The sequence below is a fragment of the Alligator mississippiensis genome, chromosome 5 (genome assembly GCF_030867095.1).
Source record: "Alligator mississippiensis isolate rAllMis1 chromosome 5, rAllMis1, whole genome shotgun sequence".
Lineage (NCBI taxonomy): Eukaryota > Metazoa > Chordata > Crocodylia > Alligatoridae > Alligator > Alligator mississippiensis.
In genome coordinates this window covers 48,453,101-48,474,889 of record NC_081828.1, presented here as the reverse complement: position 1 = coordinate 48,474,889, position 21,789 = coordinate 48,453,101, and the positions used below count along the sequence as shown (strand labels likewise).

Here is a 21,789-nt window from a genome sequence, read left to right as displayed (position 1 = left end):
TGGGACAAGAGGGTAATTCAGCAGCTGTGATTGTGACTGAGCTGTCCTTTTTAGAATCCCTTCTGCTCACTCCACATGGGGAAGGGACTAGAAAAGATGCCTCAAACATAGGCTGTCCTACTTTATCTCAACTGACTGGATAACCACTTCCAGGGGGATCACTCAAATTGCAGTCAAACACAAAAATGTCCCTTGCATCCTGGAATGTACGAACCCTGCTATATGACCAGGATAGTGACAGACCTAAATGTAGAACAGTTATTGTAGAACAGCTATAGTAGAACAGCTATTGCTGCCTCAGAACTCTTGCAATATAACATTGATATCGCTGTTCTCAGCAAGACCAGATATGCAGACGAAGGCCATGGTAGGGAGGACAGGGTGGCTATACTTTGTTTTGCAAACCACAGGCAAATACATGGCATTGGTTTTGCCATTAAGAATCAGATTGTCAGCTGAATGACTGAATTCCTTATTGGCATTAATGAGTACTTCACGACTCTCCACCTCTAACTGACCAACAATTCGTTTGCTACCGTTATCTGTGCATATGCTCCAACATTTGATGCCGAGGAAGAACAGAAAGAACAGTTTTATGCTAACCTTGATGAAATTCTGATTATCATCCTGAAAAAGGACAAGATCATCCTCCTTGGAGACTTCAATGTAAGAGTTTGCCAGGATTTTAACATATGGAGGAGCACTACTGAAAAGGAAGGAGTGGGCAAGGCCAAACAGCATCCTTTGACACAGTAAATATGTAGAGCATGACCTTGTCACTATGAACACTATCTTCAGACAATGTGACAGGTACAAAACAAACAATGGCACCTCCTTGACTACATCATCATAAGAGCGCATGATCTAAAAGATGCATGTAATGAGAGAAGCTAACGACTGCTGAACTGATCATTGCTTAGTGAGATCAATCCTGTACATCAGGGTTGTGCTGAAACATCAAAAGCAATCCAAATCACTCTGATGACAGTACAACATCAAATCCCTTCAGACCCCTAGCCATTGTGAGGACTTCCAAACACATTCCAGCAAGAACCTCTACAATTTTAGGATTGAAAACTTGTGTTGAGGAAGATTGACAACTGTAAAGGAGACCATCCATGAGGCTTGAACAGAATCAATTGGCTTTATCATCCAACACCATCAGGGCTGGTTTGATGAAAATAACGCTGAGATCAAAGTCCTTCTTGAGTGGAAGAAAACAGCTTTCTGTGACTGGCAAAACCATCCTATGTCCAGTCAGAAGCAGGGAACCTTTCAATGGCTTAAAGCTGATGCCCAGAGGAAGATTTGAGAAATCAAAACCAAATGGTAGGAAGAGAAGGCGAAAGAAACTCAACAATTCATTGACAATCATGACATGCGGAGCTTCTTCAATGCAATCAAAGCTATGTATGGACCAAGTTTTTGTGGGCTCACCCTGCTTAGATCTGAAGACAGCAGTACACTTCTCAAAGATGAGTCCATTAAAAACTGCTGGAAGGACCACTACCAAAAGCTCCTGACCTGAGACTCGACAATGACCGATGAAAGCATTGATTCTAGCCTGTAGCATCCAATAAGAGAAGCACTTGCCAGTCCACCAACCTCTGAAGAAATCCACCAGGCAATAAGAAAGATGAAGAACAACAAAGCATCTGGCCCTGATGGCATATCAGCTGAGGTCTTCAAAGTTGGTGGGGAAACTGTGACCAACAAGTTCTACACACTGGGTGCATCTACACAAGATGCTAATTGCGCAGTAGCCTAATAACACTGTGCAGTAGCACATTGGGCAAAAACTGTACTAATACACTACTGTGCAGTAGTATTAGGCTACTGGGCAATAAGCATCAATAAAAGCCCATGTGCTGGTGCTACTGCGCAGTAGTGCACGTTACTGAGCATTGATTTAGTACTTGGTTAACCGAGTACAAAAGTTAATGCGCAGTAACTACGGTGAATGAATGTGTAGCTGTCCCCACTGTTTCTTAAAATTTGGAACACTGAGGAAATTCCTACTGACCTAAGGAATGCCAATATTGTCATTATTTTTAAGAAGGGAGGTAAGTCTGACTGTGAAAACTATCGATGTATTGCCCTCCTCTCCATCGCCAAGAAGATTCTTGCTCAAATTCTGCCGAACCAAATGCTCCCTTTTGCCAAAGAAATCCTTCCTGAATTTCAATGTGGCTTCAGACCATCAAGAAGCACCATGGACATGATTTCTGTGACCCAGTAAATCCAGGAAAAATGCTGAGAACAACACTAGGAATTGCATACGGCCTTAGTTGTATGACCAAAGCCTTTGACACTGTTAATTGTGAGGCTCTATGGAAGATCTTATTGAAGGTTGGCTGCCCAGGGAAATTTAATCACTCCTTCATGACCAGATGACTGCCTCCATCCTATGCAGTGGCTCCACTACAGAGCCCTTTGCCATTCAAATGGGCGTCAAACAGGGTTGTGTAATCGCATCTTCCTTGCAGTCATCAAAATGCTCATCCATGACTGTCTGCCACATGGCATTGGCATCGAGTTCAGGATGGATGGAAACTTTTTCAATCTCTCCTGCCTCCATGCCAAAACCAAAGTTACGTTGGCCTCGATTGTGGAACTTCAGTATGCCGATTGTGCTGTTGTCACACATACTGAGGAGGACCTACAAACAGCTCTTAACTGCTGCCCTCAAGCATACCAGTGCCTAGGACTGACACTAAACAACAGAAAAGCAAAGCTGTTTCACCAGCCTGCTCCAAGCCAATCAACTCTCCCAGCAAAGATCCTCACTGACCGACAGCAGCTAGAGAGTGTTAAACAAGTTTGCATACCTTGGCAGTCATCTTTCAAAGAAAACCAACATCGATGAAGAGATCTAGTATAGGATCCGATGTGCTAGCTCTGTCTTCAGAAGACTGTGTTCAATAATCATGACATAAGGACTCAAATAAAGCTCCTCCTATTTAAGGCTGTGGTAATCCCAACTCTTCTCTATGGCTGTGAAGCTTGGCTGACCTACAGGGACCACCCAAAAACCCTGGAACGCCTTCATCAGCACTACCTCTGGAGGATCTTTGGCATAAAGTGGGAGGATTGTCACATAAATGCTAGTGTCCTCACCAATGCTAACACCACCAGTATGGAAATGTTGATTATTCAACATCAGCTGCGGTGGACAGGGCATTGTGTCCATATGCCTGATGTACATTTACCAAAACAAGTACTATACTCCCAACTCATCCAAGGACAAAGGGCATGTGGGGGCCAGAGGAAATGCTTCAAGGACACCCTCAAGACAAAAATTAAGAAGTGTGGCACTGACATCATAAGCTGAGAAAAACTAGCCCAGGACAAAGATGCATGGTGATACCTTGTGAGAAAAGGCCCATCTCCCCCTAGAGGCAGAAAAACAACAGACATGGAAGGAAAGAAAATAAGATCGAGAAATCTGCAGTCCAACCTTCCCTTTAATCACCACCCATGGTGTCTGCCGGAGAGCCTGACTCTACGATCAGCCTTCTTTGCCATCAATGGACTCATCTATAACCCTTAACTTGCCCCATGGGAATGATCATCCTTGACCGTGAGGGATTGCTGATGATGAATGCAAGGTGTGGTATATTCAGCTAAGTGACAGCAATAATTGCATAAATACCCACATGGTTTTATTATAAATTAAAAGAGTAAAAGGCTTACCTTTAAGAGAGCCAAAGCAACATGAAAGATTATGTTCAAACCCTGAAAATGAAAAAAAAAAAAAGTCAAGGTAAGTCCCATTGTACCAGATATCATTTCTTTGTTAGATGCTGGCATTTGATGCAATGAGCTTTTAACATTTTTGCCATTCCTGAGAAACTCTTAGTTCCCCTCTGCTTCAGACCTCAGGCTTAAGGGCCCAAGATGGAGCTTCTAGACCCTTAGCAGAGGAGAACTGAGACTCTCTGGACAATAATGAACTTGCTCATCCACCAGTGAGACAACTAGCATTGTCTGTAACAAGTCATCCCTTTGCCCCTTGGTTGTCATGGTCTGTCATGGAGGATTACAAAATAATATAAGCGGAGACTATCATGTCAGAGTTTGTTACAAAACAAACTAAATACATATTCTATGCAGCAGGCAAAAGAAAGCTGCTAAATAGTACGTAAGACTGTTTTTAGATCCTGAGAAAGGGGGCAGAGCATCAACTGCAAAGTACAGTGGAGCTTAATTAACACTACGAACGCAGCTATCTTTTATAAATGACGTTAAACACTAACAGGTTTCCTCTACCTGCATCCAGTGCATTTCTGAGCTGAGGATAACAAGCCAGAGGCACTTTCTGAAGACCTTGTTTACATACGAACATTGTATTGAGGTAAAAAATTATAATGCTATAGCTACCCTAGTGCAGGCATCGTTATTTCAGAATGCAGGGTTATGAGCATACAAACAGTCTACCACAAGGTTAAACCAGAGTGGGAACTTAAGAGTGCTTCTGCTTCTCCCTGGTAACTACCAGTATGCTTGCTCTTGCTCCACAGTAAGGAGTGGGCAGACAACAATGCAGCAGTATCAGCTGGGGTCTTTGAGTGCCCAAGGTACGTAAGACCCCACTGCTACCACTCTCTGGTTCTTGGTGAAAGGGGGTTTTGTCTAGGGCACAACATTTTCTCCCTGTACCTCTACATTGGAGACCAGGCTAAGCTGCAATATTGTTGGGGGAAAGGGTTGTTATATAGCTTATTTTACTACTCTTTTGGCTTTTACTTTCTCCTGGCTTGTTCACTGGTTTTATAAGCTACTTTGCTCTCTTCTCTAAGTCACCCTGAGCTTTTGTTGGGAAGGGCAGCATATAATTTTAATAAATAAGCTTTCCAACAGACACCAAGCTGAAGAGCAGGGGAGGGCCTTCTTGTGCAGCACAAACTCTCTCAGTCAGTTAGAAAAAGATCTCCCGTTTGTCCCTACTTTGCCTATAAAACTTTATGCTGAATTTTATAAAATGGCTCTGAGATGCTGTGAAAGTATTGACACACATAATTCATAAGTTGGTTTAAATGCAGTTTAATCCTGAAACAAACACACAGACACACACACAGAAGTCCATTAAACTAGTTTAAAATGTACTGTAACAGTTCAAAAGTGTAACTGGAAAATCAAGTACTCTTTTACACTAGTGCACTGTGAACAAGGTAACGTGTTATCTGTGGACACCAAACGTTCTATGACCCAGTCTGGTCGGTTCTCCAGGCATCCCACACTGCACCACTCCTAACCCACTACAACTGTCCACTCTGGTATTTGGCCAGACCCCTATTGCCCCGCTTTTTTGGCCTTCTGTTGACACTTCTTATCACCCTTTCACTTCTTGTTCAATGAAACCTATCTTTCCAATGATGAGCTGTGTCCTCATTTCCTACTTGACTGGCCCCTTATTATATCCCCTAAGTCCCTGTGAATCCCAAAACATAGAGAGATCCCAGTAAGCCCTCTGACTCCCCTTCCCAGGGCACCCCAAATCAGGCAAACACACTGCAGAGTTCAGTTGAATACCAGCTACTGAACTTCACTGAATTAATGTTTAGGAGAGAAGGGAACTAAAAAGTGAAAACGTCCCTCACCCACCTGGGACCCCCAAAGCATGGCTGCAAGCAGTCCCCTCTCACTCACCCCCTACCAGGCATGATGGGATGGATGCTCAGTCCCACCCTCTGGTCTCAGAGCTACAGTACTTCAGAGCCCCAAAACTGACCATTCTACCTGGAGTGCTAGAGCATTGTACATATGTGGACACCTCTGACCCACAGTTATAAAATGGTTCCCAATCAGTGACAATTAGGAATGGTTCAGTTGTTACACATGTCCACATCCTGAATGTGAAAGACATCACACAAAACTCACATTTGTTGTATTATTTTTCCCTGTGTTTCAAATCTGTAATGCTGAATGTTTAGATTTTTTTTAGCAAACACTGTAGCTTGTTTGTTTAATAGCAAGGTAAACTTCTATTATATCACTTTACTTAGAATTAAGCATCAAAACGTATCCCAATAGATTTGCACACAAATAATGCCATCATAATACACACACCGTATTAAAGGATTATAACAGGATTTCCTTAGTAAATCTCCCATTGTACCATAATAAAGATGTCAATGAGTTCCTTGCTGATCTGTCAGTAAACTTATTTCAACAATATTTTAAGAGTTCCAGCTGTAATTTCACAAGCTTTTATTAGTTAGGGATAGGTAAACTGATTTTGCAAGAATAATGGCCCTTAAAACAGTAGTTCTCAATCTTTTTTGTATCAGGACCCATTTGTAAACATTAATGGCCAGTCCTGACACAGTGCCCCTCACTCCTGACACAGTGCCCCTCACCCCTAGGCCCACCACTCAGTGTGTGGGGTGAGAGGCTGGGGTATGAGGCATGGGGGGGACCTAAGCAGCCCCTTGCAGGCTAGAACTCTGCCTGCATGCAAGGGAAAAGTCACGGGTTCCTCCTTTAAAAGAGAATCCATTTTAAAACTTGTTTTTATCCATTTTTAAAGTTTGTTCCTGACCCTTCCATATATTCTTGTGATCCACTTTTGAGTCGTGACCCACAGGTTGAGAAGCACTGCATTAAACCACTGCCCATTCCTTAAATCAAGCCTTCTTAAAAAGTTAGGATTATTACATAAATTCCCTGAGAATCAAAGATATTTTTGTGATGTCTCTTATTGGACCAACTATATAGTTGGGAGACACGTTAGAGAAGCTTCCAAGCACAAAGTGCCCTTCCTTAGATCCTCAAGATCTCTTCAGGATATTTCACCTCTAATGTCAGGGTCAATCCTGCTGTCAAGGACTCCCTGTTAATGACACATCAGAGTGTATAGTTTAACCAGGAAAATCAACCGCATTGTTTACAGAAATGTGAACTTTATGGGGTATTTGCTAGAAAAGCCCAGAGGTGCAAAATTCAAGTGAAGCAGCATTAAGGCGACCCTAACTGCTGCTGGAGTGAGAAGAGGGTGAAGGCATCTGCTCTGTCCCTTAGAAATACATTGAAGGAGAGAGAACTAGATTCTTCCTTGAGAAATCTGCTGCCTCTGTCATTGGATGCTCTCACAGGAAAGCAGGAATGGAAGGGGCCTATAGAGGTCATCTAGTCCAGCTCCCTGTATGTGATGGGATTCCCTATCCAAACCATCCTATACAAATCCATTGTCTAACCTATTAGCAAAACTACACAATCAACCAGGGCACAACCACAAGACATAATACCCTAAGCTACCACAGGTAAAGCAGGGGGACCACAGTGGCCAACGTCCTGCTACTACAAAAGCTGTTAAAATGCATTCAATAGATCCTAGGAACAAGGCCATGTTCGTCCATCACTCCCCTCACAATCTGTGCCAATCTGACCATAGGGTAAAATTCCATCCTGACCCTAAATATAGCGACTGGTATGATGCTGAGTGGAGAGATAAGACCCTCTAGCTAGAAACCTCACGGCTTAAGTTCCAATAGGGCACTGACACCTCAGTCAAAATCCCCAGCCTTGCTGCAGCCAACACCCAATGCTTCTAAGGAAGGCTTAAAAAAAACCCTGACACATGTAGCAGCAGGAGGGAGAAAATAATTCTTTCCTAGCCCCATGTAGCAACAAGCAAAACTCAGTAGCATGGGAAATACCCACAGCAGAACACAGGCATAGCTACTCCTAGATCATCCTTGACCAGTGCTAAGCCAGTCTCTTCCTGAACCATAGGCCAGTCAGTCTCACCTCCATCCTTGGCAAAATCTTTGAAAAAATTATCAAGGCTCACATTTGCAAGAGCCCAGCAGGACAAATTATGCTGAGGGGAAACCAGCATGGGTTCGTAGCAGGCAGATCGTGCCTGACTAATCTAGTCTCTTTTTATAACCAGGTTACGAAACGCCTGGACACAGGAGGAGGGGTGGATGTCGTATACTTAGACTTCAGGAAGGCCTTCAATACGGTATCCCACCCCATACTGGTGAACAAGTTAAGAGGCTGTGACTTGGATGACTACACAGTCAGGTGGGTGGCGAATTGGCTGAAGGGTCGCACCCAGAGAGTCATGGTGGATGGGTCGGTTTCGACCTGGAAGGGTGTGGGCAGTGGGGTCCCGCAGGGCTCGGTCCTTGGACCGATACTCTTTAATGTCTTCATCAGCGACTTGGACGAGAGAGTGAAATGTACTCTGTCCAAGTTTGCAGATGACACAAAGCTATGGGGAGAAGTGGACACGCTGGAGGGCAGGGAACAGCTGCAAGCAGACCTGGACAGGTTGGACAAGTGGGCAGAAAACAACAGAATGCAGTTCAACAAGGAGAAATGCAAAGTGCTGCACCTAGGGAGGAAAAAGGTCCAGCACACCTACAGCCTAGGGAATGACCTGCTGGGTGGCACGGAAGTGAAAAGGGATCTTGGAGTCCTAGTGGACTCCAAGATGAACATGAGTTGGCAGTGTGACGAGGCCATCAGAAAAGCCAATGGCACTTTATCGTGCATCAACAGATGCACGACGAATAGATCCAAGGAGGTGATACTTCCCCTCTATCGGGCGCTGGTCAGACCGCAGTTGGAGTACTGCGTGCAATTCTGGGCGCCGCACTTCAAGAGGGATGTGGATAACCTGGAGAGGGTCCAGACAAGGGCTACTCGTATGGTTAAGGGCCTGCAGACCAAGCCCTACGAGGAGAGACTAGAGAAACTGGACCTTTTCAGCCTCCGCAAGAGAAGGTTGAGAGGCGACCTTGTGGCTGCCTATAAGTTCATCACGGGGGCACAGAAGGGAATTGGTGAGGTTTTATTCACCAAGGTGCCCCCGGGGTTTACAAGAAATAATGGCCACAAGCTAGCAGAGAGCAGATTTAGATTGGACATTAGGAAGAACTTCTTCACAGTTAGAGTGACAAGGTCTGGAACGGGCTCCCAAGGGAGGTGGTGCTCTCCCCTACCCTGGGGGTCTTCGAGAGGAGGTTGGATGAGCATCTAGCTGGGGTCATCTAGACCCAGCACTCTTTCCTGCCTATGCAGGGGGTCGGACTCGATCTGCTGAGGTCCCTTCCGACCCTAACATCTATGAATCTATGAACACCTCCGATGGTGGAGGTTCCACAACTCCCCTAGGCAGTCCATTCCACTGCTTCACTGCTCTAACAGTGAAGAAGTTTTTCTTGATATCCAATCTAAACTCACTTAGCTGCAACTTCAAGCCATTTGCCTGTGTTTCATCCTCTGCAGCAAGAGAGAAAAGGTGTTTTCCTTCTTGTTTATGGCAGCCCTTCAAATATTTGAAGACTGCTATCATCTTACCTTGTAAGCACCTTTTCCACAAGTTGAACATGCCTATTTCCTTCCATCTCGCCTCGCATTATTTGCCTTCCAAGCCCTTTGTAATTTTTGTTGCTCAGCTCTGGACCCTCTTTAACTTCTCCATTTCCTTTTTAAAATGCAGAGCCCAAAATTACACACAATACCCTAGATAAGGCCTAACCAGTGCCACATATCTAGTGCTTCTATGAAACAGCCCAAAACCACATTCACTTTTTGCCTCACACTGCAGACTCATACTGAGTCTGTGATCTGTGAGGACTCGCAGATCCCTCTCTGTAGTGCTGCCATCCAGACAGGTGTCACCACTTTGCATTATTCTTCCCAAGGTATAGCACCTTCCATTTGTCAGCACTGAAATTCATCCTGTTAGCTCCAGCCCAGCTTTCCAATATGTCAAGATCCTTCTGAATTCCACTCCTGTCTTCAAACATATTAACAATCCTTCCCAGTTTGGTGTCATCTGCTAATTTGCTTAAGCATCTCTCAATTCCAGTATCCAAATCATTAACAAACACATTGAATAGCACTGGACCCAAGTCAGACCCTTGTGGGGATCCTCAAAACTTCTTAAAACTTTCTGACATTAATCAATTTAAAATTACCCTTTGCTAATGGCTTTTGAGCCAGCTATCCACCAAATAGTAATTTTATCTAACCAACATTTCTCCAATTTATGAGAAGGTCATATGGGACCTTGTAAGAAGCCTTGCTGGAGTTCAGACAGACTATATTCACAGAATTCCCTTCATCCATCCAAGCAGTTACTTTGTCAAAGAATGAGATCAAATTTGTGTTGGCATCCTCTAAACCTGCCAATAAAAACAGCATTCTGTTTATTAACTAAATGCAAAGTTGTTGAGTTTTTCATTTCTGATGCAATTCAGACTTCTTCAACAAGTGCAGAATCTTTTAGAAAGATAAAGAGTTTTCCTAGGAGGTAATTTTTTTAGGCAAGTACTGTCTTTTTGCTGCATTTACATACTTCCCAGGTACTGTGAGGTCCTGGTCCAGACCTAGGGCTCCTACATGCTACTGCAACATAATACCACATGCAAATAAATTAATACCATCACAGTTAGCTAGCATATTATTAGTCATTCTGTATTTAAACACTAAACTATTAATGGTGCTTCCACTAGAGGTCAGAATTGTAGCAACATTAAAAATCAAGTGAGCATTTATAGCATTTTCATTGCTTTGAGTGAAGCCACCAGTTTCAAAATATACCAAAAGTGATTGCTTATTTTTAGTAGCAAAACACTTGATTCGTCAGCCCTGGTAGCTTATACAACAGAAAAAGCATTGGTAGCAACAGTGAAAACTCTCAAAACTATCATAACAATCTCTCAACTCTTTGTCAACCAATGTAATTCTGAACAGCCCTGACAGTGCTCCAATTTAATTTGGGCAACCAATCAAGTTCAGGTGCTCTGGATAAAATTAGTTTTAGAAGGAAAAACACTCTGAAATAATGCACACAGCTGGAAATAAACAAACAAGATAAAGACAGGAAGCCGCTGAACAGGTGCATAGACTTGTTAGGAAGCAATGTTGTTAAAATGAATGCTACTAAACAGTTTTCTTGAAACAAATGTATCATGAAGTATAAATAATGTAGCTGATGAAAATGGGATTACTTTTCCAACTTTTGGTGCATTTAGAAAAGATTGATATTTCTTAAAGACAAAAAAAGTATCACTCCTCTTGATCAAAATGGGAGCCAAACATATACACACATTATTTAAAATATGAGGGGAGCCAGCTGCAATGGCAGGCAGTCTCAAAACCACACCATAAGCCAAACAGTTGTCACAGACCTTTTACTTGTGCTCTCAATTTATTGTGTTATTTTAAACATTTTCTTCTTACAGATCAAACCAATTAATCCTCAGCAAAGTGCTGGGTGGAATTAGGTTTAGTTTATCCCAGCCTGGGAAAGCTTACACATAGGACAAGAAGTTTAGCCACATTCCCATCATGGAACTTCTTCTGTATCGTTCTTTCAAAAGGCCAGAAGATCAACCCCCTATGGAACAGGCAGGGAGTTCAGTCTCCAAACACCTGAGATTCATACATATATAACTGCCTTTAAGATGGCCCCATGTTCAACATCTTTCACAGGGGGCCCAGGGCTCCCGCGGAATCCTATATTAATTCCTATACTTTGAACCTTCCCTGGTCTATAGTGGTCATCGACACACAATATTTTGAGGTGTTCATGAAAAGTCATACTTGTTTTCCTGAATTCGTTTTTCTGATATGACATATGTGGTCTCCATGGCCACATCCAGACGGGCATGGCCATGCAATATGCAGCACTACAAACCCATCTGGGGTGCTGCACATGGCACTTTCAGGTATCTCCCACACTGCTACCTTGCAGCATGGAGGGGAGGGGTTGAGGGTATTGGTAGACGGAGGGTTTGACCTCAGGAGATCCTGGGTTCAGAAAAACCCATGCAGAAAAAAAATGGGGCAATGCACAGAGCTCCAGCATGTGCTGCCCAAAATGAGCCACGCTTCAGTTGCTGGCCAGGCTCCAAGCTGCAGGAGCACTGCACCTGCAGCTTCTCTGGCCCCCAGGACAGGCTTCTGGGGCTGGCACAGTTGCTGGCTCCAGCCTTCCCTACCCCACCCAGGGTAACCTGCTGTGTGCCAGAGGGTGCATGACATAGGTGTTCCCTGGAGACAAGTAGCAGTGGCATAAGGTGTGCTGCTGCTTCTTGTCCCCAGGGAATAAAACAACCATGGTCATCAGGATGTGGCCCATGAATAAGTGATATTTAGCTGTATTTAGCCTTAGTATTCTTATGTTTGTGTAAATTATGGTATTTGTTATGAATATATTTTTAATTTTGGCCAGGACTGATTAACAGAGCAATGATTAGCTTATGTGTTCCTTCTCCACTCACACTTCAGAAATAACCACTGGGAATTAGCATCCAACATAAGTGTGTTTAGTAGTCAGTCAAGTAGGCACTCTGCAGACTCTGCAGTCAAGTAAGCACTCTGCAGACATGGTTGGGGCATATGAGCCAGCCCCTTCCAGACAATAATGAATTTACATTTTAAAAGGAGTGGCTTGTATTAAAAATGACACCTGGTAACAGGCTATTCAGAGAAGATATTTCTCACAGTGGGGAGAATAAATGAGAGACTATATCCCTAGGCTAGTAATCTTTATGTCTGTAAGGATATAAATATTCTCCTGGTGGAACATGCAAGACGTAGTCTAAGATACTGATGCACATCTAGGGGCAGAAAGTTATGTGCATAGTACAGGCTCCCCAAGAATCTGATTGAAGAAGTATGCAGTTGGCCAGCTAAGGGCAAGTACCTAAACTGTGCCATGAGAGTAGGTGCCTATATAAAATTTCCTGGGCTTAGGTGCTTTAGTCCCCCAGCGGCTTAGCTGGGCAGGGGGAAAGGACTTTGGCTAGTACATAAGTAAAAGGTGCATTCTTAGAGCTTAGGCTAAGATACAAGGATACGGTAAAATCATTGTTCTGATATTTTCGTTTGTTTGTCTATTTTTATATCTCTGTCTGTAACTTAACAAACAGTTACCGGTTTCTTTTTACTTCTTTTGTAATGAATATTTTTGTTATTTCTTATAGTGTATTTACTGTTAGTGGCAAGTATGATTTCAGAGCATTTGACTGAAAAGAAAGGCAATTTCCAGAGAAGGGGAGGAAGGGGGAAGCAAGGAGAAGGGAATCTATAATTTCTGAGCATATGATCAGACAAGTGTGATTCTTCTAAATGGAAAAATCTCCTCTGCTAAGACCTGTCAAGACGTGGATGAGGCAAGTAAGACAGTCTGATGAGCGACCTGAATATATAGGGTAACCGGGGCATCAGCGATCACAAAACCATCATATTCACTGTCCGTCGCAAGGCAGGCAAATTAGCTAGCAGGCTTAAAAGTTTTGGACTTAAAAAAAAAGTGAATTTCAACAGGGTCAAGGCAATAGTAGGGGAAGCACTGTGGGACCAGAGACCGAAGGTGAAAGGAGTGCATGAAGAGTGGTGTTCTTCAAGGGCACGATCCTTAAAGCACAAAAGAAGTCTACTCCCATGCAGAAGAAAGGTAGCAGAAGGGCTGGGAAGCCCTCTTGGCTTAATAGGGATATTACAGTCCTCTTGAACAAGAAGAAAGAGGCATACAAACAATGGAAGCTTGAGACAGTCCCCAAGGAGGACTATACAACTATGGTCCACACTTGTAGGGAGCAGATTAGAAAGGCTAAGGCGGCAACTGAATTCAAATTAGCAATGGAAATCAAGGACAATAAGAAGTCCTTCATTTGGTACATAGGGAACAGGAGGAAAACAAATGGAAGCATGGGGCCATTGCTTAACAACTCAGGACAGCTGGTTACTGACATTCAGGAGAAAACTGAATAACTGCTTTGCTTCGGTATTTCACCGGGCTAAAAGGACTGGATGAACTTCATCCGAGACTGATGAAGGAGCTGGCCGAAGTCATCATGGGAACTCTGGTGAAACTCTTCCAAAACTTGTGGCTCTCAGAGGAGGTCCCTGAAGACTGGAAGAGGGCCAATTTTGTGCCCATATTCAAGAAGGGGAGGAGAGAGGACCTGAGCAATTATAGGTCAATTAACATAACTTCAATCCCAAGGAAAATCCTGGAAAAATTCATCAAGGAGTCTATGTGCAATAGGTTTGCAGAACATAGGATTCTGAATGACAGCCAGCATAGCTTCATCATGGGCAGGTCTTGTTTTACCTATCTCATCTCCTTCTATGACCAGGTAACTGATCACCTGGATAAGAGAAAGGAGGTCAGCATTGTATACCTAGATTTCCAAAAGGCCTTTGATCTGGTATTCCATGATGTTTGCATGGGAAATTGGAGGATTGCGAGCTTAACTGTTTGACAGTTAGGTGAATAAGAAGCTGGCTGCAGGGTAGGACCCAGAGAGTTCTAATGAACGGATCTGTGTTGTCCTGGTGAGAAGGGGCCAGTGGTGTCCCTCAGGGGTCCATATTTGCTCCAGTGCTTTTCAACATCTTTATCAGTGATTTGGATGTGGGGGTGAAGAGCTCACTGGCCAAGTCCACAGGTGACACCAAGTTATGGAGGAGTGTGGTCACATTTGAAGATAGGCTGCAGATACAGGCAGACCTAGACAAGCTGGCAAGTTGGGCAGATCGGAACCAAATGAAGCTCAGCATTGAGAAGCATAAAATGCTCCATCTGGGAATGAACAATCCCCATATATACTTACAGGCTCGGTGACACCAAACTGAATAGCACCATGGGTGAAAGGGACCTGGGGTAATAACAGACCATAGTATGAATATGAATCATCAGTGCAATGCTGTAGCTACCAGGACAAACTATATTCTGGCATGCATCAACTGATGCATCTCAGACAAAACCAAGGAAGTGATTCTTCTGCTTTACTCAGCACTGGTGAGACCACAGCTGGAGTACTGTGTCCAGTTCTGGGCACCACACATCAACAAGGAGGTGGAAAAGCTTGAGAGAGTCCAGAGAAGAGCCACCTGTATGATCAGAGACTTGCAAGGCAAGCCATATGAGGAAAGGCTGAGGGATTTGGGTCTCTTCAGCCTAAAAAAGGGAAGGCTGTGAGGGGACCAAGAGTAATGGTCACAAACTCTTAGAAGACCATTCCAGGCTTAATACTAGGAAAAATGTCTTCAGTTAGGGTGCCCAGACTGTGGAATAAACTCTCTCCAGAAGTGGTGCAATCACCTACCCTGGAAATCTTCAAGAGGAGACTGGACAGTCACCTTGCTGAGGTCACCTGACCCCAGTTGTCTTTCCTGCCTGGTGCAGGGGGGCTTGATCCGATGATCTTGCAAGGTCCCTTCTAGCCCCTTACAATCTATGAATCTATGAATAAAGGCTGAGGCACTGCAGGTCAAAGAGTTGGGTCTTGGTGTTTTTCAGTCTGTTCCCAGTGGTCAAGCCACAGATGGCAGACAGGGATTTGGGACTGAAGGACACGCCTGTAGGTGTAAGAACACCCCAGGAGCATCCCTCAAAGGCATAACTGTCTGAATGTAGGGTCAGGATGTGTCACACTGGTTCCACAGGGTTGCAAACAGAAGAGAGACAGAGATAACATTTGTAAAGTAATAACTTTGGAAAGAATAACGATCACGGTTTGTGGTGTAATGAAGCATGAAGGACACACACAGCCCTTTTCCCTCCTATTCCCTTTGCTCAGATTCCATCACCACAGAAGGGCCACTGTAGTGTACAGCTAGTAGTCCACAGCACGTAGTCACATTTGTATGCAAAAATAGCCTCTGATCTTAATTCAACATTTTAAAGTCAATTCAAACCATTCCTGACTTATTAGACTGAACATAGAAATCACAGAATCACAAAAAATTATTATCGAAAGGGACCTCAGGAGGTCATCTAGGCCAACCCCCTGCTCAAACCAGGACCATCCCCAACTAGGTCATTCTCGCCAGGGCCTTGTCTATCTGGGTCTTAAAAACCACCAAGAACTGAGAGTTCACAACCTCTCAGAGTAACTTGGTTCCAGGGTTTTGCTACCCTCCGAGTGAGAAAATTCTTCCTAATATTTAACCTAAACTTCCCTGGCTACAACTTGCTCCTTGTTCTGTCATCTGCCACCACTGAGAACAGTCTAGCTTCATCCCCTTTTGAACCCCTCTTCAGGTAGTTGAAGGCTGCTATTAAATCCCCTATCAGTCTTTTCTTCTGCAGACTAAATAAGCCCAGTTCCCTCACCCTTCCTCAGAAGTAATGTGCCCCACCCCGCTAACCATCTTTGTTTCATAGTAGCTGGGGTCAGGAGGGACTTGAACAGATCATCTAGCCTGACCCCCTGCCACAGGCAGGAATGAATGCTGGGTTCACAAGACCCCAGACAGGTGATTGTCCAACCTCCTCTTGAATTTGCCCAAGGTAGGGGCAAGGACCACTTCCCTGGGAAGTTGATTCCAGATTTTGGCCACCCTAACTGTAAAATATTGCCTTCTGATCTCTAACCTAAAACTATTCTCCATCAGCTTATTACCACTGTTCCTTGTCACCCCAGGTGGTGCTGGGGAGAAAAGGGCTCTACCTACTTGCTGTTGATCTCCCCTGATGAATTTGTAGGTAGCCACCAGTTCCCCCCTCAGCCTCCTCTTGCTGAGGCTGAACAGGTTCAGGTCCCTCAGTTTCTCTTCATAGGACCTATCCTGCTGCCCTCTCACCAAGCGGGTGGACCTCCTCTGAACTCTCTCCAGGCTGGCCACATCCCTTTTGAAGTGCAGCACCCAGTACTGAACACAGTACTCCAACTGCAGCCGGACCAAAGTTGCATAGAGGGGGAGTATCACCTCTCTGGACCAGCTTGAGATGCACCTTTGGATGCATGACAAGGTATGGCTGGCCTTGCTGGCTGCGGTCTGGCATTGGCGGCTCATGTTCATCTTGGAGTCAATAGTGACTCCAAGATCCCTTTCAGCCTCTGTGCTTTCAAGAAGGGAACTCCCCGGCCTATATGCATGCTGTGGATTCCTTCTCCCAAGGTGCAGCACCCTGCATTTATCTACCTTGAACCCCATCCTATTCTCATTTGCCCACTTTTGTAGTCTGTCTAAATCTAGTTGCAGCCTCTCTCTCCCTTCAAGTGTTTCCACCTCGCCCCACATCTTAGTGTCATCAGCGTGCTTTCCACCCTTTTGTCCAAGTTGCTGATGAAGACGTTAAGCAGTGCAGGCCTGAGGACTGAGCCCTGGGGTACCCCACTGCTCACATCTCACCAGGTTGAGTACTACCCATCCACCACTACTCTCTGAGTGCGCCTCATCAGCCAATTTTTTACCCATCCAACTGTGTAGGCATCAACGCCACAGTTGCTTAATTTATTGATGAGGATGGGGTGAGAGACAGTGTCAAAGGCCTTCTTAAAGTCTAGAAAGACTATGTCCACGGTGACACCATCATCCAAGATTTAGTTACTTGGTTGTAAAAGGCAATCAGGTTGGTCAGGCAGGACCTGCCTTTGGTGAACCCATGCTGATTGCCTCTGAGCATGATCTCCCTTGGAGGCCCCCCATAGATGTGCTCCTTGATGATTCTCTCCACGATCTTCCCGAGCACCGAGGTGAGGCTTACAGGCCTATAGTTACTTGGGTCCTCCTTCCTTCCTTTCTTGAAAATTGGGACCACATTAGCCAGTTTCCAATCCCCCGGCACCTGGCCAGATGATCACGAATGCTCATACAGCCGGGCCAAGGGCTCCACAATGACCCCTGCCAGTTCCCTCAACACCCTTGGGTGGAGGGCATCTGGACCTGCAGATTTAAAAATGTCTAGCCCTTCCAGAAGATCCCTAACTACATCTGCACTGACTGAAGGCCTGACAGAGCTATCCCCGAGATTGTCCCTAACTCTGGTAGGTGGGATGTCCCGATCCCTGTTCAAGAAAACAGAGGCAAAGAAACTGTTAAAAATATCAGCTTTGTCTGGCGTAGCCACAAGATTACTGTTTGCATCTTGCAGGGGCCCTGCATTGCCTGGTGCCCTCTTCTTGCTCCCAATGTACTTGACAAAGGATTTTTTGTTGTCCTTAATCCTGGACACTAGCCTGAGTTCCACCTCTACCTTCACCTTCCTAATAGCCCTCCTACACTCACGGGCCGAGGAGGAGTACTCGTCCTTGGTGATAGTTCCTCCCTTCCACTGGTTGTACACCTCCCTTTTAGTCCTCAGGCATTGCTGAATGCCCTTGCTGAGCCAAGGGGGTTTCTAAGCACTCTTACCCCCCTTGCTTCTCTCAGGAACTGTTATCCTTTGGGCCTGGAGGATCGCCCCCTTAAGGTACGACCATCCCTCATGGACTCCCATCTCCTCTACCTTCTGGGCCCTCAGTGCCTCCTGCACTAGTCTCCTAAGCTCACTGAAGTTGGCCCTTCTGAAGTCAAGGGCTTTAGCCTTGGTATAAGCCCTTGACACCCTGCGTTGGATAGTGAAATCCAGCAGGTGATGATCGCTATTGCCCAGGTGGTCAAGGACCTGCAGTCCCCTCACCAGGTCATCCCCCGTGGCCAGGACCAGGTCCAGTAAGGCATTACCCCTAGTGGGTCTGTGCATTTCCTGGATAAGGTGAAGGTCCTGTAATACAGCCAGGAACCTACACAAGAGGTCAGACCTGGCTGTCTGCTCCTCCCAGCAAATGTCTGTGTGGTTTAGGTCACCCATGACAATAACATCCCTTGACCTAACCGCCTCCATAAGCTGACTGGAGAAGTCCTGGTCCAGCTCTTCCCGCTGGTTGCGTGGTCTGTAGTAGACACCCACCGTAAGGTCCCTTTCACCACACGCCCCCTTGTAGTTTGACCCACAGTGTCTCTGCCCAACCCTCCTCTAACCCGAAGCTAATCCTTGATGATGTGAGGTGCTCTTTGACATAGAGCGCAACCCCCACATCTTTCCTTTCTGTCCTGTCTTTTCTATATAGGGTGTATCCCTGACTGCCCACCACCCAGTTGTAGGTAGGGTCCCACCAGGTTTCCCTCTGCTAAACCCTCTCCAATTTGCCCACATCCTTTCCGTCATGGGGGGCCCAAAACTGAACACAGTACTCCAGATGTGGCCTCACCAGTGTCAAATAGAGGGGAATAATCACTTCCCTTGATCTGCTGGCCACTCTCCTACCAATGCAGCCCGTTATGCCATTAGCCTTCATGGTAACAAGGGCACACTGCTGGCTCATATCCAGCTTATTGTCCACTGTAACCCCCAGGTCCTTTTCTGCAGAGCAGCTGCCCAGCCAGTCAGCCCCCAGGCTGTAGCGGTGCATGGGATTCTTCTGTCCTAAGTGCAGGACTTTGCACTTGTCTTTGTTGAACCTCATGAGATTTCTTTTGGTCCAATACTCCAATTTGACTAGGTCACTCTGAACCCTAGCCCTACCCTCCAGTGTATCTACTACTCCCCCCAGCTTGATGTCATCTGCAAACTTGCTGGGGGTGCACTCTATGCCATCTTCCAGGTCATTGATAAAGATGAACATATGGCAAGCCTATGATACCTGGAGGAGCCCACATTCTAATTAGCAAACAAGCCAAACCAAATCCCATAAAATTGCAAAGCATACAAAGTTTCAGGCAAAAATTATATGCATGTGCTTTTGAGTTATGGCAGGCTAAAAACAACAGAATTTAAATGGAGACTTGCCTTAGTGCCTTCCAGAAAAGGTTTGTGTTTTTGTTTTGCCACAGAATTAAAATTAAATTCCTCTATAGCCAAGATTCACTCTGCAAAACAGTACATATTTAGATGATCATAAGTGGAAAATTAAGTGAGTCCTCAAAAGGAGTCAAGCAAGCCTCAATTTTTAAACTAGGAGAACAACAACTGTGTCCAAAAATCTAATTTATGCATATTTCTTGGACCATTATGGCTACAACACCACTCCAATCATACTTTAAAATCTCTGATGGTCAGGAATAATTAACAGTTTCACAACAAAAACAATTATATCTCTTGAACTGGTCAAAATAAATTTCCAATTGGAAAATTAACTGTATATTTTTTTCCTTCTTGAACATACAAGTGACTTAATGGTCACAGTTCATGGGATATCATATATTCTGCTTTTAAATAGCATGAAAAAATCAAAATGAAGTGAGATATCTTATGACCTTTTGTTTTAGAGAAGACAAAATTGGTTTCCTTTTCAATTGGTTATCATGATTTATGAGCCATGCTATTCTGTGAATTCAGGAGCAGCTGCTGCCATGGCAGAAGCAGATAAAGGAGTTTAAAAAAATGTTTGGGTTGGAATATTGATGTGCCTTCTTGTAAAGCATCACTGAGTTGAGCTATACTATTGTTTATACTTTTCTCTTTTATGTATTATTTCATTGCTCAATTTGAGTTGCTATTTAAGAAAATCTCAAAAATAAATTAGTCCAAATGATTTCTTTTAAGACCAACAAGCTTCAAAAACTGAATACAAAGGTAAATAGGTTCTTTTGAGTAAGAATATTTTATCCAATACATACTCCTATGAAGAATCAAAAATAAAATAGATAAAAACAACAGAAGCAACCACACTCAGCAGCTCAGTGCAGAGTTGGCTGGTGCATCTGGAAAAGGGATGAGGCTAGACAATCCAGTGATGCAGCACATCTCCTAGTAGGGTTTTGGGCACTTAGAGAACCCACTTAGATTTGGAAGCTGTTCTTATATAGCAGATGTCACACAGGATATTGGTGATGCTACTGGCTCTTACCTTTCCTGGGGTAGATCCCCTTTCTGACACAGTTGCCTCTGTACTCACAAAAAATATGGTTTTTTGCACCATCTCAACCCCCACAGAGTGTGAATCTGGCCCAAAAGGGTTTTATTTAATTAATTCAGTATATTAGTTTTTCATTTGGGACTGCGTGGAAATGAGTCCCTGTGGCTTTACTCCTATAAAAGAATGTTTTCTTGGAAGAAATAAAGAGGAGATACTGACATAATATTCTTTGTAGCTCAGTACGAGACATAGCAGGTACATGTTTGAGTCAGCAGAGCAGCTCTTAAATATGATTTGGAAAGCTTCCGGCTGGCATGATGGATGCTATCTGGAAAACCAGCCACTGTAACTCCATTTTGAAGCTCTGCTATTTAAATCTTTCCAATTTTTTAAAAGAGATTTTGGCTATTCAAGTGAAGTTAATATGAAACTGTTTTGTAATTATGTGTTCAGTTGCACATTCTTCAAAGGAGCCATAAAGGGTAATTGGGGTTACAGATTCTAAGGGAATTAAAATTCTATTTGCATTTTGGATTGGCTCCAGATGAACATCTGATGGCTGTGAGGAACGTGAAAAAATGGCCTTAGCGATATATTTTGTTGATGGTTACTGTACAGAGTAAAAGATCATCTGTTCTGTATCTTTACTTTGTAACAGATAAAGACCTGCAGCCCATTTTTTTTAATTATCTTAATAAATAACGATAATATATAAGTATCATTTTTCACAGCTGGATAAGTATGTTTCTCCTCATTTTACTGATGAGACAATGGGTAAAGAGGTTAAATCCCATTCTGAAAAATTACTATATAAAAATACTGTCTTATTCAAAATATGTGTTCTTTGTGTGCATTTAAAATCACACCCGCCCCCACCCTGCAAAACTCCAGAGCCTGTGTGCCCGCAGTGCCTCCCTACCACCACCAGTGTGCAGCCCCATCCCTTCCCCACACCCACTCCCCACTTACCCTGGTGGAAGCAGATCAGCTGGAACCCATGGGCACAGCCCCAACCCCAGCCCACTCCACACCTGCTCTGTACCACCTGCCCGTGGCACGTCCTGTTGCTCCCGGGGCTCGCAGCAGGGCTGGGGTGGCTCCATGGCTGGACTGCCTTTCTAGTTAGTCCAAGCAGTGGCAGCTCCTTCCAGCTGCCACTACTGCTGGCCCCAGCCCCATGGTACCGGTGGGG

The 21,789-nt window shown here is 44.4% G+C and overlaps 1 protein-coding gene across 3 annotated transcripts in view; it reads right to left on the bottom strand.

The window, feature by feature from the left end:
* RABGAP1L (RAB GTPase activating protein 1 like) overlaps positions 1–21,789 on the bottom strand; it is a 512,101-nt gene that overhangs the window by 132,177 nt on the left and 358,135 nt on the right. For all 3 annotated transcript variants that reach the window (XM_019500211.2, XM_014596010.3, XM_006272942.4), the window contains exon 18: positions 3,694–3,735. In XM_019500211.2, coding sequence (XP_019355756.1) covers positions 3,694–3,735 — 42 coding nt within the window. The remainder of the gene's footprint in view (positions 1–3,693; positions 3,736–21,789) is intronic.